Below are 15347 nucleotides of genomic sequence, written 5' to 3'. Positions count from 1 at the left end.
GAGGAGCTGGGCAGCAATTCTACCAGGCAATGAGAAGTCTCCAAATATAAATGATGCAGAGGCAGTCACCTCTCCTGGTGCAGGTTGCCTCATACAAGACTCCAATATCCTACTTTGAAGCAAACTTATGCTTTTCCTTACCCCAAAAGGGAAGGCTAAATAAATAGTCACTGGTAAATTCATGGCAGAGAGCAAACCACCCAGTTACCTGGAGCTGCTGGCATCATTACTCTTGGATACATCACTGAAGTGGCCTGGCAGGTTTTGGACAGGTCAGATTTACCTGGTTGTTGTGTGCCAGGATGAGAGACATAAAATTGAAGTCCCAGGCAGTGGTTATGGAAGTGCAGGTTATGCAATGGGAAGATGCTATTCCAATTCCTGCCTAAAAGGAAAAAAAAAAGTCATTCAAGCTTTATCTATAATGACCTTAATGACCTGAAATGAACAGTGCTCTCCTTCAAATTGTTTTCTGACACCACCTTTTAGTATTACCACTTGAACACAATAATGAAGCAAGATGTAATTTTTAATGTAAGTAAAAAGGGATTCACATATTCAACTAAAGAAACTATTTCTGTGCTTGCAAGTAAATTAGGATTTTTTTAAGGGTATTCATTAACACAGAGTCTGTTGTAATGATGGATTTTTAAATTTCTTTTCCCCAGGATGAAGATCCTTGTTGGAAGACTTCATTTCTGCTTCATTTCTTTCTTATTCAGTAGAGCAAATGGATTCCTGACTCTGAGAACACCTACAGCCTGTGCCTTACTGGCATGTAACTACTCCTATTTAAACCTCTCTTCTGTACCAGAAGCACAAGCTCCAAAAACAGCAAGAGCTCTCAATTTCTCACATAACCTAATTGAAAAAATAACCAAGAGAGACTTGGAAGGTTTTGAGGCTTTGGAAGTTTTAGACCTTTCCTACAATCAGATTAAGGACATTGAACCTGGTGCATTTGAGAGTTTGCCCAGCCTTATCTCTGTGAATTTATCATTTAATGACAAGAAACTTCTTATCTTGGGTATTCCATCCAGCCTGAATCTCTTAGACACCAGCAAAGCCTTGGGCTCTTTGCAACTTTATGAATATTTTGACAAATCCTCAGGGGCTGCTCTGGAACCTGCCAAGAAGCTGCCACATTCAGGAGGTCCATCTGTCCTGCATAATATTCACCCAAGGCTGAGACGAAGTACAGAGAATCTTCTTCAAAGAGGAGAGAAAAACAAAACAAACTCTCTGGCAGGCACACTACAGCCCAACCTCTGTGCAGCACCAACAAATGGGATGCTCAATTTGTCACACAGCAAACTCTCTGAGGAAGAGCTGATGTTAAAACTGGATTCATCTCTCTGCCAAGCTCAGCTGGACAGCATTTTGGAGCTTGACATTAGTCATGGTGACCTGGAAATGGATCTTCTGTCACTCTTCACCCTGGTTTTGCCAATGACAAATGTGCAGTACATTGATGCCAGTTGCAACAAATTAACAATTAACATTCTTGATGTTGAGGCGATCTGCAAATTCCCCTTCAGCAAGCTTTTGTTTCTAAACATTAGCAATAATCCCATAAACAACCTGGATACACTGTGTCTGCCTTCAACCATCAAGATCATTGATTTGTCCTTCACCAACATAAGCCAGATACCCCCAAATTTTGCTACAAAACTCTTTAACTTAGAACACATGTATGTACAAGGAAACCACTTCATCTACACTGCACGCCCAGAAGTCACTGAAGAGGTCCCAAAGCTTTCCTCTGGCACTGTACACATTAACGCCATTTCATTCGTCAGAAACCAGGCTGGCACCCCCATCGAGAGCCTTCCCAAGAAACTCAAACACCTGAAAGTGTCCAACTGTTCCATTGTAGAACTGCCAGAGTGGTTTGCTGACACAATGAGAGAACTACTACTTTTGGATCTCAGCAGCAACAGGATTTCTGTGGTTCCTGACCTCCCTCCCTCCCTGCGGCATCTCGACGTAAGCAATAGTGATATTAAAATGATACCCCCTGGTTTTAAATCTGCCTTTAACTTAACCATACTTAACATTCAAAATAATAAAATCACAGATATGCACCCAGAGTATTTCCCCTTGACTTTAACAAAATGTGATATTAGTAAGAATAAGTTGAACCTGCTGCCATTAACTGATGCCCTAGAGAAACTTGAACATTTGAATGTTTCTGGAAACCTCATCACCAGGCTGGAGCCCACCAGCCACCTTTCTGCACTCACTAACCTGGACAGTAGCCACAACCTGATTTCAGAGCTCCCTGATCACTTTGGTAAATCTCTTCCAATGCTGAAGTATTTTAATTTATCAGGGAATAAGATCTCCTTCCTACAGCGTGGCTCTCTCCCAACTTCTCTGGTTGAGTTAGACATCAGTGATAATGCCATTACCACAGTGGTGGAAGACACTTTTGGTCAGTTATCAAGTTTGAGTGTTTTGACTGTCCAAGGTAAACATTTTTTTTGTAACTGTGACTTGTACTGGTTTGCAAACATCTACATCCACAAGCCCCAGCTGCAGATAAATGGCAAAGGAAACCTCAGGTGCAGCTTTCCACCCGAGCGAAGGGGCTCCTTGGTGGAAAGCAGCAACCTTACGCTTCTGCACTGTTCCCTGGGCATCCAGATGGCCATCACAGCATGCACTGCCATTCTGGTTGTTCTGGTACTGACAGGCTTGTGCTGGCAGTTCGATGGCCTGTGGTACATGAAGATGGGCTGGTACTGGTGCATGGCCAAGAGGAAGCAGTACAAGAACAGGCCAGAAAACAAGCCCTTTGATGCCTTCATTTCATACAGTGAACATGATGCAAACTGGACAAAAGAGAATCTACTTGAAAAACTGGAAACGGATGGATTCAAAATTTGTTACCACGAGAGGGATTTCAAACCAGGGCATCCTGTACTTGGTAACATTTTCTACTGCATAGAGAACAGCCACAAAGTCATTTTTGTCCTCTCTCCCAGCTTTGTAAACAGCTGCTGGTGTCAATATGAACTGTATTTTGCTGAACACCGGGTCCTGAATGAAAACCAGGATTCCCTCATCATGATTGTGCTGGAAGACCTCCCACCCAACAGTGTACCACAGAAGTTCAGCAAGCTCAGGAAGCTGCTGAAAAGGAAAACATACTTAAAGTGGAGCCCTGAGGAACACAAACAGAAAATATTCTGGCGACAGCTGGCAGCTGTCCTAAAAACATCCAACGAACCACTTATGAGAACAGAAAATGGATGCACTCAGGAAGCATATGAGATGGAATGAGGTACAAGAACATATAGAGGTTGTACCTGGAAAAGTCTGTGGTCAAATAAAAGTGTTTCTCTGTTTACCTCCTGCAAAGGCTGCTGTGTGCAATAGAGGTTTGTCTTGGACCAGTCCCAGGAGAGGTCACTACTGTGGGTCTATAGCATGTTAATTATTAGAGCTGATAAAAGAATCCGTTACCTGAAGGGATAAGACATAAGCACTGATAAACAGACTTTTCTTTCTGGGTCCTTGGTTTGCTTTAGCTATTTCTTAAAGTGCTGTGGATGTTACACTGCATGTCCTTCCTGTCTTTCTCAGGTTACTGCAGTGAAAGGTGATGTCATTCAAAGACAAGATTGTAGTTCAGAACCTCAGTTCTAGCACATCTTAGGATGGGAACACGCACTGTGTGTACCTAAGGAAAACAGAAACCGTGACAGCACAGAGGTAACAGCTTCCTTCAGTGGTTCAGCAAGAAAAAGATTTGCCACCGTTCACAGGGAGGAGCTGATTTCTTGTTCTTGTGTTACGGATTGCACCAGCTACACAACTGCTTTTTCTAAATCATTGGGAATTCACATACTGTTATCACTTACTCTCTTACCCATCTCCTCTCTTCACACACATTATCCATCTCCTTTGTCCAGCACTCTGTTGCTTTCCCTCTCAATCAGATTGCTGCTTTATTAACCTTGCTGTCACGCTTTGCTGGTCCTGTGCTCAGCAGAAGAGGGTTCCTATACAAAAAGTGGGCTAAAGGAAAGAAGAAAAAATACCCTCCAGAAGGGTCTAAACTGATTGTTTTATCATATGATGATTACTTCAGTTCATGATTCACTTCAAAGAAATTGTACATATTTCCAAATCAATTTTCTATTTACTATGTTACTAGGTGTTGCACTTTCCTACCTGGCATTATAAGAATACTAACACCTTGGTAGTATTGATACAATGGGCAGCAGAAGTTAACAGAAAAGCAACATAACAAAGTTCTTTAAAGAGACTTCAGTTCTTCTGTATTAATAACATTGCATAAAGGCAGTAAAACCCCCTTCCATCCTGAAGCTCTACCCTTGCTTTGCTCCCACATGAATAATCAATGCAAATTACTTTTATGAATAAGATGTGAGGGATTTTATCTTCCATCATGTGACGAAGTTCCTATGACCCAACCCAAAAGCAGAGCAGGAATTGTACATACAATTGTACAGTAAACCTGAAATCTGCTTCATGTTAAAATGAAGTCTTAACACCTATCTTCAACTCCTGTGATGTACACACAGGACTCCATGTTGCAACCACTTATGGGGTCCTGCCCCACACTCCTTACTGTAATTGCTGCTAAGAATGTATAGTTTGAAACAAAATTACAAGATGCCACACGTTTTTTCCCTCCAAATTAATAGTAAAGAGAAATGCAAAGAAAGTCCAAACAAGACAGATCTTTTGGTTATCTCTTATAATTTCTTTATAAAGAACCATGTTATTTATTTATAGAGAAAAGTACTTGGGCAGAGAGAAATTACTTATGGAAATAATTTCCATTTTACTGGTGTGTTAGAAAGTTGTTCAGATCTAGTTTATTGCAAGAAAGCTGTCATGAATTATTCAAAATTAATTAAAATGCAGAGTGTTAAACAAATAGTATTCATGATGTCAGTCTTCTAAGAAAACCTTGAAAATAGTTTAGTTAACAAAGAGCCTAAACCCAAGACAACTCACACAGCAAAGAGGTCAACAGGTTGATTCATCTTCCCATTGCTGCAATTTTGCCCAAGATGTGGCATTTCCTTATAACAAGGCACCCAAAGTCTGTGGCACCATTATTCCAGAAATACTAAGGCTCTGCTGAAGTCCACAGAAGTTGAAGGGTGATTACTTGCTTTGAAAAGGTCTGGCCACTTAAAATGGTAACTGCCAAGAATTTAAATTCCTTGAATCATTGTTTCCAAAGGAACTCCCATAATACCTGACACCACACAAACGGGAGATTCATAAAAACATATCCATGCTTTTGCTCAGTGTGTAGCCCGACTAATGAAGTTTGTACGTAGATAGATTATTCACCTTTGAATCAAACAGTTATTATAGTTCTTTAAGAAAACCTCACAAACTTGTAGTTGCGTGGTCGTTCTGCTTTTAAAAATGTTGGGAATATCACAGCTGAATCCCCCCAGTTCCCGCTTTTATACAAACTCACAGAAAAAAAACAACCAGCAATGCTACTCTTTGAGTAAGTTTATGAATAAGAACATTCCTGCATGGCTCCTAGTGTATCAGTACCATAATACTGCAACACTCATCTTTATCTTCCAGTAGGTATTGCACAGTTACTTCTATCAGGTGGAAAATACTTCACGGAATTATTTTCAGATACAGAACGTCACCAATCCCTGAAATAAATGTAAATTAAGATATATATGCCTCAGAGATTTATTACAGTGCCACAACACTTTTCAGAAGTTCTTTTCCACTGGCACTGTAATTTGTAAAACACCCTTTCTTGCTTTAGGAACCAGAAATGGAAATCCTAAACTTCAGTGCAAGTTCATGGAAATGTTACCATCTGCCTCAAGGGAACCAGGATTTCGCTCTGCGAAATTAAAGGATTTTTGTTGTTACTGACACTAGCTACAAGAAAAACACCAAAACTTTCAGCCTTCTGCAACAGGAAGAGATTAAACTTAGGTGACATAATACTGAACACGCTTCTCATTTTTCTTGAAAATACAGTAGATATGCAGATTAACAGGTAATCCTTCTGGTACTGTTCTCTGAGACATTCTACTTCATGACATAATGAATTGTATAGTTGTAACATTGACTCTTTTACCTGTCCAGTAGTAAAATTTAGTAACAAAAACACCCTTATGTAACAATTCCAAATACAGATCTACAACATCCCCCTCTTTCACTTCCCTCAGAAACTCAAGAAAGCATCATGGAAGTAATATCCCAGTATTTACTTCAAATGCAGATAATTGGGTATCAATGTTAGTGCCATCTTCCATAACTGGCAGCAGTAACACCAAGTTCAAAATAACCATTAACAAAAACAAAGAAGGGATCAACCGCACCAGAACTCTAAGGATACTCCTAGGGCACTGGTATCTGCTTGGTTGAAGCACTGTCATAGTCTCGCACCAAGTCATGGGTGGTGTGATAATGCATGGCAATGTAAGGTTTGGCAAACCCGAAAGCTGAGTTTGCTGGCTGTAAGCTGTTTGGCGTGCTCGTTTCCAGGGAAGGGCTGCTGTTATAGATACTGTAATAGGGCTCGATTCGGGTGTTCATGGGGGTGGAGCTGCTCTGTGCATAGTGCTGGTGTCCATCAGATGCCTTAGGACTCAGCACGCTTTCCTTGGAGTGACTAGGACCACAAGCTTGGTCCATAAACTTTTTCTGAGGTTTTGGAGACAACATGTAGGCTGAATTCGTCTCATGGTGGGATGACTTGTTTCTGTTGACTTCCAGGCTGCCTTTGCCCATGGCTCGAAGCCTTGTCTTCTGCTTGCAGCAAAAAAAGACAAGGGCTACATACTGCAGGCACCAGAGGACCCGTCTCCGAAGTCCCGCACTATTGCGGGAATATATAAAAGGATTTAATCCTGATTTGAAAAAAATGAGAGTAAATCCACACAGCTCAAACTGGTAGAGAACAAAGCCACTGCTACTGGACAGCATGTCCTGCATCAAAGAGATGACCAAGGGCAAGCAACAAACCAATACTGAAAGGACAATGATGATGCACGTCACCACTGCCCTGGAGTCTTTGGCTGTGGACAGGTTGACTGCTGACACTAGCTGGAGCCGGCCAGTAGTGGCCAACGGCTGGCCAAGACGCTTGGCATAGCCATGCCTCTGGACATGCTGTGGCTTGCTGTAGCTCTGGTTCCTGTACAAGGCAGGCATGGAGCTTTGCACACCCTCCCTGGCCCCAGTGGCCAGGGGTCCCATGAAGGGCTGCAGTCTGGGGGCATCTACAGCCACCACAGGTGGACACTTCCTCACCTGGGCATTCCTCCGCAGGGCTTGGGCGATCATAACGTAGGAGATAGACACCACAGCCACACAGCAGATGAAGTCAATGACGTAAAGGTAGAGGATGATCTTCCCCTTGCCACTAGCAAAGCTGGACATGGGCAAGCAGAGGCGGGAGCCATGGGTTTTGAGGGTGGCCAAGGTGGCCAGGGTGAAGCTAGTAGCCCACAAGAGCAGCGTGAGAAGAAGGGTGCAAGGAAAGGAGGCTGTGTGGTGTGGCTGCTTCCCCAGCACCATGCGCAGCCGGTGCAGGGCAATGACTGCCACTGTCTTGAGCGACATGATGATGAAACCGGAGCTGGTGAGGTGGAAGGTGAAGCAGAAGGCGCCCGGGACGCCTCGGGTCAAGTCAAAGAAGAGGACAAAGGCAAACATGGGGGCGGCCACCCCACAGATGAAGAGGTCGCAGAAGGAGAGATTAAGAATCATGAAGTCGAAGTTGGTCCTGAATTTCCTGAGGGCGGGATCGAAGAAGGACAGGAGGACGATGAGGTTGCCGTAGGAGCCCAGGCAGAAGATGAGGGCCAGCAGGCAGACGCAGGCCGCCAGCGTTACGGCGTGGGTCGCCTCCCGCAGCTCCCCGGGGCCGCCGCCCGCGCTGCCGTTCCCGCCCAACGGCAGCAGAGCAGCTCCTGGGGGCTCTTCCTCGCCCCCCGCCGGCAGCCGTCCCGACGCGTTCATCTCCGCCCGCCCTCCGCCGCCGTCTCCGCCGCCTCCTCACCACGGCTGCAGCCGAGGGGGACCGGCGGCGGGGGCCGCCCTTCCCGCCGTCCCGCAGCACGAACGCGGCCGTGCCGCCGCTGCTCCCTCAAGGCTAACCCCGCCATGGCGCCGCCCGCCCCGCCATGGCGCACGCCTGCCCGCAGCCGCTGCGCCCGGGGCTCGGCCCCTTCCCCGCCTGGCGCATCCCGCCTTGATGCCTCTGCCGCGGCGCTGAAGTCACCGCCGAGGTGTGGCTGCAGGGACAGGGCCCGCCGATCACACAGTTTCAGCCGCTGACCTACAGCCCCCGCCGTGCTCGCGGCTGATATCTGAAAGCCTGGCAGTAGTGCCCGCTTGTTTATTTTTCAACGTATTTGTCTAAAACAAAGAGCTTTTTTTTTTAGTTAATCCATGACTCAGAACAGCGGCTCAGCCCATGAGTCTTGCATGTTAAGCATGATTCCAGCTGTCACGCAGGCAGATTTCTTACCAAGATCTGTGGCAGGGAAATGCCAGCAGCTTATGGAGCAGGCTACAACACTGCCCTCCAGTCTGGTCAGGTGCATTTGGCTTTGGATTTTGTTCTTAAAAAACATACAGGAGGGAGAAGGTTCCATGGCTTCAGGCTGTGTTCTCACCTTAGTTACGTTTTTTTTTTGTTCTGCCATCATGGATAATTTGAATTCCATGGATGAATCCTGGCCCTGTTGAGTACAATTTTTTTCATTGCCAACCTGGGATGTCTGTCTTTGAATGTTCTTATTTACAAACATCAGAGTGCTGAGTTGCCTGATTAAACAAGACTGCCAAAATATCAGCCTAATGCAGTTACTTCGAAGTGATTAATGCTTAGGAAACAACGATGATTGTTCTCTTCATGTGAACTTAATAGCACACACTAGCCACCCCCTTTCAGAGCAGGTCATGTGCTGCACTTTAGTCGTGAGCAAGACACGGCATAAAATCTGACCTCAGTTTCACACTGCATCCCATACTCAAGTCTACATTAGGCTATGAGTTTGTGTGGTGTCACTCTTCAAAACAAGGGTCCTTTAAAACGTTGGAAAGATTATGTAATTCCAGGTGGGTTTTGGCCAGACGCTCAGCCTTGGATGACCACAGTCAGACTTGTTAACTGCCAGTAGTTACTAATTAGCGGGTGGAAACACACACAAAAATCAGGCTGCACATAGCTGAAGGGATTGATTTTACCCTGTTAGTCTCAAAGATTTCAGGAGAAAAGTACAACCTGGATAGTGTTTTGGTGATGCAAATTGAGAAACACAGCAGATGGCATTCATCAGAGAGGCGAAGAATGGTGTGAGAGGTGGTGAGCAAGAGGTCATGGAACGCAGGGCTTGGACATGGGGAGCGAGGGGCTGAGCAGAGGAAAAAGGCATCCCCCTGGGAACACAAAACACTGCCCAGTCCCTTTGGCACAGCAAAGCAGCTCATGGGATTGCCCCTTTCTAAAAGGGCTGCCAAAATCTGGAGGCAAGAAAAAGAGCAGTAGAAGAAATTAGTCTCAGTTTTGCAAGGCAGAAATCACAACTGCAACAACTTCTGCAGCTATTTGAACAAGCTACTAGGGTATTTTTTATAACAATGTCAAGTGTTACATTTATTTACTACAAGAAACTGGAAATTACTTTGTTGTCAAACCTGCCTCTGTCTCAGCATAAGCACAGCATTTTAGGATTTTATCAGGAGTTGTAGGGGAAAGAATTAATAAAAACTTTCATTACTCCAGCTTATGTCCTGCATTTTATTTCCATTTTTCTAGGTTGATTTCCCCTTTTAACTGATACTCTTCCAGAATCTGATTCTGTGGATCTTTTTTGGGTGAACTCATCCAGGCTTATTGCTGTAATGTGACTACACATATTGCTGTAACATCTTCATTTAGTTTACTACTGTTTTTCCAAAGTACGCTAATCAGAAAAGATTGCAGGTCCTACTTCCAAGTACCTCGCACTATTCACCAAGGGAAGTGGGTGTCCAGTTCCATCTCTTGCATCAATAGCTGCTGGGATAACTTACATGAAAGACCTGTAGTAGTAAGGGTGTGAAGATGACAAGCAGGGAAAGTAGGGTGAACTTTTATGGAAAAGGTGATTTAATCCAGAACTAGAAAAGGATCATGGTCAGCAAGGCTCCCTCTCCTTTTCACTATTTGGAAATCAAAGATATTCTTCCTAATAATCTCTGTAAGCAACAGCTTAAGCTTTCATCTGTGCCAAGACTGCTCACGGTATCATAGTATCACAGTATATCAGAGGCTGGAAGGGACCTCAAGAGACCATTGGGTCCAACCCCCCTGCCAGAGCAGGATCACTTAGGACAGTCTGCACAGGAACGCATCCAGGTGGGTTTTGAAAGCCTCCAGAGAAGAAAACTCCACAACCCTCCTGGGCAACCTGTTCCAGTGTTCCGTCACCCTCACTGTAAAGAAGTTTCTCCTCACGTTGATGTGAAATCATCTATGTTCTAGTTTCAACCTACTGTTCCTTATCACTGTGAACCACCGAAAAGAGCCTGGCCCCCTCCACTTGACACCCACCCCTCAGATATTTATAGACATTGATCAGATCCCCTCTCAGTCTTCTCCAGACTAAATAGCCCCAGGGATCTCAGTCTCTCTTCATAGGGGAGATGCTCAAGTCCCATAATCATTGTCGTGGCTCTCCGTTGGATTCTCTCCAGCAGGTCTCTGTCTCTCTTGAACTGGGGAGCTCAAAACTGGACACAGGATTGCAGGTGTGGTCTCACCAGGGTGGAGTAGAGAGGTAGAAGAACTTCCCTACACCTGCTGGATACCTTTCTTGATACATCCCAGGATCTCATTGGCCACAAAAGCACATTGTTGTCCCATGGAGAACTTGCTGTCCACCAGCACTCCAAGGTCTTTCTCTGTGGAGCTGCTTTCCAGCAGGGCAGTCCCTAACCTGTACTGGTGCCTGTTGTTATTTCTCCCCAGATGCAGGACCTTGCACTTGTCCTCACTAAACTTCATGTGGTTTGCCTGCACCCAGCTCTCCAGCCTGTCCAGGTCACATTGGATGGCTGCAGAGCCTGATGGGGTGCCAGACAACCCCCCCAGTTTTGTATCATCAGTGAACTTGCTGAGGGTACTCTCAATCCCCTCATCCAGGTCATTGATAAAGATATTGAACAAAACTGGACCAAGTACTGATCCGTGGGGGACACCACTTGCCACAGGCCTCCAAGTTGACTCTGTGCCACTGATGACAACCCTCTGAACTCCGTTGTGGAGCCAGTTTTCAATCCACCTCACTGACCAACCATCTATGCCACATCTCCTGAGGTTTTCTATGAGGATGTCATGGGAGACAGTATCAAAAGCTTTACTGAAGTCAAGATATATGACATCCACTGCTCTTCCCTCATCTACCCACTTGGTCAGAACTTCATAGAAGGCTCTCCTTCCTAGGGAAAGAATATTAACCATTTTTTCCTTTCACCTCAAACTTTACCTTCTAAATATCTCTTAATAGGTCTGAGAAGCATCTGCTGACCAAGAGAGGAAAAAAAAAACCCTCAGTGCAAACCAATCACAATGTGCTTGTAATGTATGTGTATTGCTTTAAACAGCATCTTCCACAGAGTTCTATTTCCTTCTGTCATCAAACCTCCAGCCTTGCTGTAGACTGAAATTATTGCTGTCTTTATGACCCCAGGTACTCCATTAGATTAATGACTTCAAAATCCTTTCCCTGGAACAAGGTTTCCTCTAGCATGCAGACAACCTGGAGGTCTAGGTCAGGTTCAGCTGAAATTAACTGCCCTCTTAACTGAAACCCTGTTCTCCAGAGCCTGTGCAGCAACATGACTATGTACAGCGAGTATTTTGTGATAGGGAAATCCACAGAATTTGCCTTCCAGTTACTGCACAATGCCATGAGAATGTAAAATAAGTTAGGTGGTAACTCACAGCAAGGCTGAAGTTAGTATCTTGCAAGGACAATGGACAGTAATATTTACTACTGATAAATTGTTTGTTTTTTCCCAGTTTTTCATCTCACCAGACTGTGCTTTCCACAGTACAGGGAAAAAAAAAGTCTCTGCTGCAAGATTCCAGAAAGTCTGAGGCTTTGGAAGGAAGTACAAGACTGGAGTGTGGGATGCTGGGGATGCCCAATTGTGACAAACTGACAGGAGACATCATCCATGTGTGTCAGGCACAGGCCTGCCAGCAGCCTGCTAAAGAAGTGAAAAGGATGATCAGGCAGATGGCTGAACGTAAAAGGAAGAGAGTCCTAATAGACTGTATCAGAAACAATGACCTTCACACCTTTTCCTTTCATTAATAATTAAAAAAAAAAATCCATATACAGATTACAACTTAACACAATCCACCAATGTTGAGTCTGTAGTGCTGCCCAAAAGCACCAGTTAAAGTCTTATTCACCTACTTGATCATTTTCTTAAACAACATGTCTGCTGTGACTTCAGCAGGTTTTCACATCCAAAAACTTACCCAGCTGGTTATGGAAATACAAACAATCCACTTAATAGTCTTGCAAGACAGTCACTGAACAGTAAGTCACTGTAACATGAGCAAAAAAACCCTCAAAAAACTCCACATAAATGAATTCTGCCTTACTTCATCTCCAGTCTTTGGTGCTTCAAACAGCAATGGTCACTGACATGTGGTCACTAGAGCTTATCATTGCTACCACAACATCTCCAAGATCTTTTTTCCATCTGTCTTACTGTTCAAGGGGGAGGAAATGCTCTCTTCTTACACTATAAATGTCTCCCTCTCCAGAGGTATTGCAGATTTTTCACCCCTAAGGCTTTAGGGAAGAGACAGCAGAAGACAAAGTGATAGAAAGCTCAGAATTCATTACATGTCTATATTGCCTGGAGAAAAGTAGGGAATCAAAGTAACGAATGAGTTGTGGTATTTGATGAACAACTCAAAATCGTTCCTACATTCTCAGGAGACTAGATCATTCATCCACAAAAAGTCAGTCAGTACCACTTTGTTCACACTACCACAGGTATATGTGTTATCCTATAGAATTGTATTCTGAATAGGTAACTCTATTTTCTGTTTGTATAAAGTAATTTCTTGCTGATTTATAAGCAGCTATTGCGAATTAACCCCACCCACTTATTTACCATCCTAGCTCTGACTATAGAAAGATTTTCCACCAGTCACTGGATCCTCAACACTGCAACCAGTTCCAAGCTACACTTTTACTAGGGATACAAAAGAAAATAAACTCCCAACTACAGTAAAAGGCAGCAGAGTTGGTTCCTATAGTTAACTGCCCACCTACACGAAGAAGCAGCACATATAAGATCTGCCGCAGTATTCAGCCAACACATGTTAAAGATTATCCTCTGCAATAAATACTTTCCATTAATTGTTTTGTTTCAATTGTATCAGCAAAACTACCCTCCACTTCAAACTAGTTTCTCCAATTTTAAGCATTCCTCTCAGAAGTAACTAAGTTTTTTGGCAAGTCTCACTAGGTACAACATATTTCTACATAAATATAAAAGCTACTTCCATTAATTAAACCTTAATGCTCCCTTAACTCACACCTGAACTCCACAATAAACACATAGTCAAAAAAAAAGGTGCTCAAAAGCACAGTCAACAATCTTAAATTGCAGTCTCAGAATAAGACATTTCCACTTCAGAAATACCCAAAAAATACAAATGTTACAAACAGTCAATTTATTTGTCTTAAACTACATACACAGTTGAAATAATAATTTTGGCACTACGCTATAGAGTGGTTACATCAGTGTGCTGACAACTCATTAAATACTGCACCAGGAACACTGCTGTGCTTTGAAGTTTGGATTGAGTCACACACTCAGCAGGTAGATCACTCGAAACGTATCAGTGTGCCTGAAGGGCTGCATGGAAGTTGAAACACACACACCAGTAGAATTATTTCAGTGTACCTCACATTCTAGGAACTTATCACACCAGAACACGTGAGGTCAGTATTCAGAGGTGGCCACAATTGTTGCATTAAAATCTGAACAAGACATAGTAATAATGAGATACAAGAAAACTAAAGCAAATCTCTGCCTTTCAGACACAAAGAGATAATCTGTTAAAGAAAATAATTTAAAAAACTAATAATGGCATTTGATTTGATACAAAAGCCAGGACTACTACTGTATTAACAGCTAAGTATGAATCTTTACAAATTAATCTCACAATGGTGTTATGTAAAAGGTTGCAAACTGTACAATGCTTTGTCAATGCAATGCCTCTACAATTTATACAGTCTTTTACAACTATGTAACACATATTAAACATGGTGTTAAATACCCAACAAATACCAGTCTCCAAACAAAGCTGCAGGCAAAAAAATACAGAGCTGCTTCCGCCATCTTTGAACAAGAAATGCTCGCTCACACAGGGACACTCCTTATGGGAACATGCTGTTCAGACAAGTCACCCGCTCAGCACCTTTTCACACTGGGCATACGTTTCATTCCATGAACTCAACCATCGCTTGGTAGTCCATTATTTCATCTCTGTGGGCTTCTACTATGTGGAAACACCCATAGTCATTCACCCTTAAAAACGTGCATGTAAATCATAGATTTTTATTCCACACATGTTCAAGCTGTCTGTGAAGACCTGGCCAGGCAAGTAAGAGCTTTCACTCCCCATATTTTGTCCTGCCATCACCTATACTGCACAGAGAAGATCAGCTATTTACATTTTGACAGGGAAGATACAAAAAGGCAATCCTGCCCTGAGGTGGATTGAATGATACACAGCCTGTCACCTGATGGGCACTTGAATCCAAGTAGTGAAAAATAAGCTCTGAGAAAGAATTTCCTTGTATTGGATGCTGATTAGGTAAGAAGTTGCATCAACAGAATTGGACAGCTTCACTGAGAATATTCTGGTTTGCAGTGCTCTCTGGTTCTGCCTATCTTTGAAATTGTAAGCAGCTAGGAAAAGGGGTCAGGAAAAGAGGATAAAAAAAATGTGAAGTGTAAGTCACTGTGTGCAAGAAAGCAGAAACAAGACTGATGTGTAATGAAGGCCAATGAGAAAGGTCTTGCAATAAACTCACAGTCAGGCTCTGCAAGCACAGTTACAAGGAGGCTGTGGGGGCTCCCACAGCTGCTTCCTGGGGAGGTGAAATTCTTCGTGAATAGAATCAGGTTTTTATATTTGCATTTAAAACTGGATTTGACTAGGCATCAGGATTTCCAACATGAAGTTTTCTACATGATAAATTTCTTTTGAGTTTCCTTTATTTTGCAGAAAGGTTCCTACATGCTATTTTTTCCAGGAGAAACCTGAAAAGAAAGAAGATAGAATTCAA

General features: G+C 43.4%; 3 protein-coding genes across 3 annotated transcripts in view; 1 reads left to right on the top strand and 2 right to left on the bottom strand.

The window, feature by feature from the left end:
* Nucleotides 1-669: 669 nt before the first annotated feature.
* On the top strand, nucleotides 670-3285 carry LOC128968927 (toll-like receptor 2). Its single transcript, XM_054383581.1, has one exon. It carries the CDS (start codon nucleotides 670-672, stop codon nucleotides 3283-3285), a length of 2616 nt encoding a protein of 871 aa, XP_054239556.1.
* Nucleotides 3286-6366: 3081 nt separating this feature from the next.
* Nucleotides 6367-7992, bottom strand: GPR75 (G protein-coupled receptor 75). Its single transcript, XM_054383742.1, has one exon. The coding sequence runs from the start codon at nucleotides 7990-7992 to the stop codon at nucleotides 6367-6369; it is 1626 nt and encodes a 541-aa protein (XP_054239717.1).
* A 5740-nt stretch (nucleotides 7993-13732) lies between these two features.
* PSME4 (proteasome activator subunit 4) overlaps nucleotides 13733-15347 on the bottom strand; it is a 61376-nt gene continuing 59761 nt past the window's right edge. The window contains exon 47 of the mRNA XM_054383340.1: nucleotides 13733-15321. The gene's annotated coding sequence lies outside the window, so the exon portion shown is untranslated. The remainder of the gene's footprint in view (nucleotides 15322-15347) is intronic.

This window comes from Indicator indicator, chromosome 9, assembly GCF_027791375.1.
Source record: "Indicator indicator isolate 239-I01 chromosome 9, UM_Iind_1.1, whole genome shotgun sequence".
Taxonomy (NCBI): Eukaryota; Metazoa; Chordata; class Aves; order Piciformes; family Indicatoridae; genus Indicator; species Indicator indicator.
Note: the sequence above shows the minus strand (reverse complement) of the source record. Positions and strands in the feature narration are given on the sequence as shown.

What these genes read in the sequence shown, in the direction of transcription:
- LOC128968927 (XM_054383581.1), top strand. Translation starts at nt 670, where the DNA reads ATGAAGATCCTTGTTGGAAGACTTCATTTCTGCTTCATTTCTTTCTTA.
- GPR75 (XM_054383742.1), bottom strand. Translation starts at nt 7,992, where the DNA reads ATGAACGCGTCGGGACGGCTGCCGGCGGGGGGCGAGGAAGAGCCCCCA.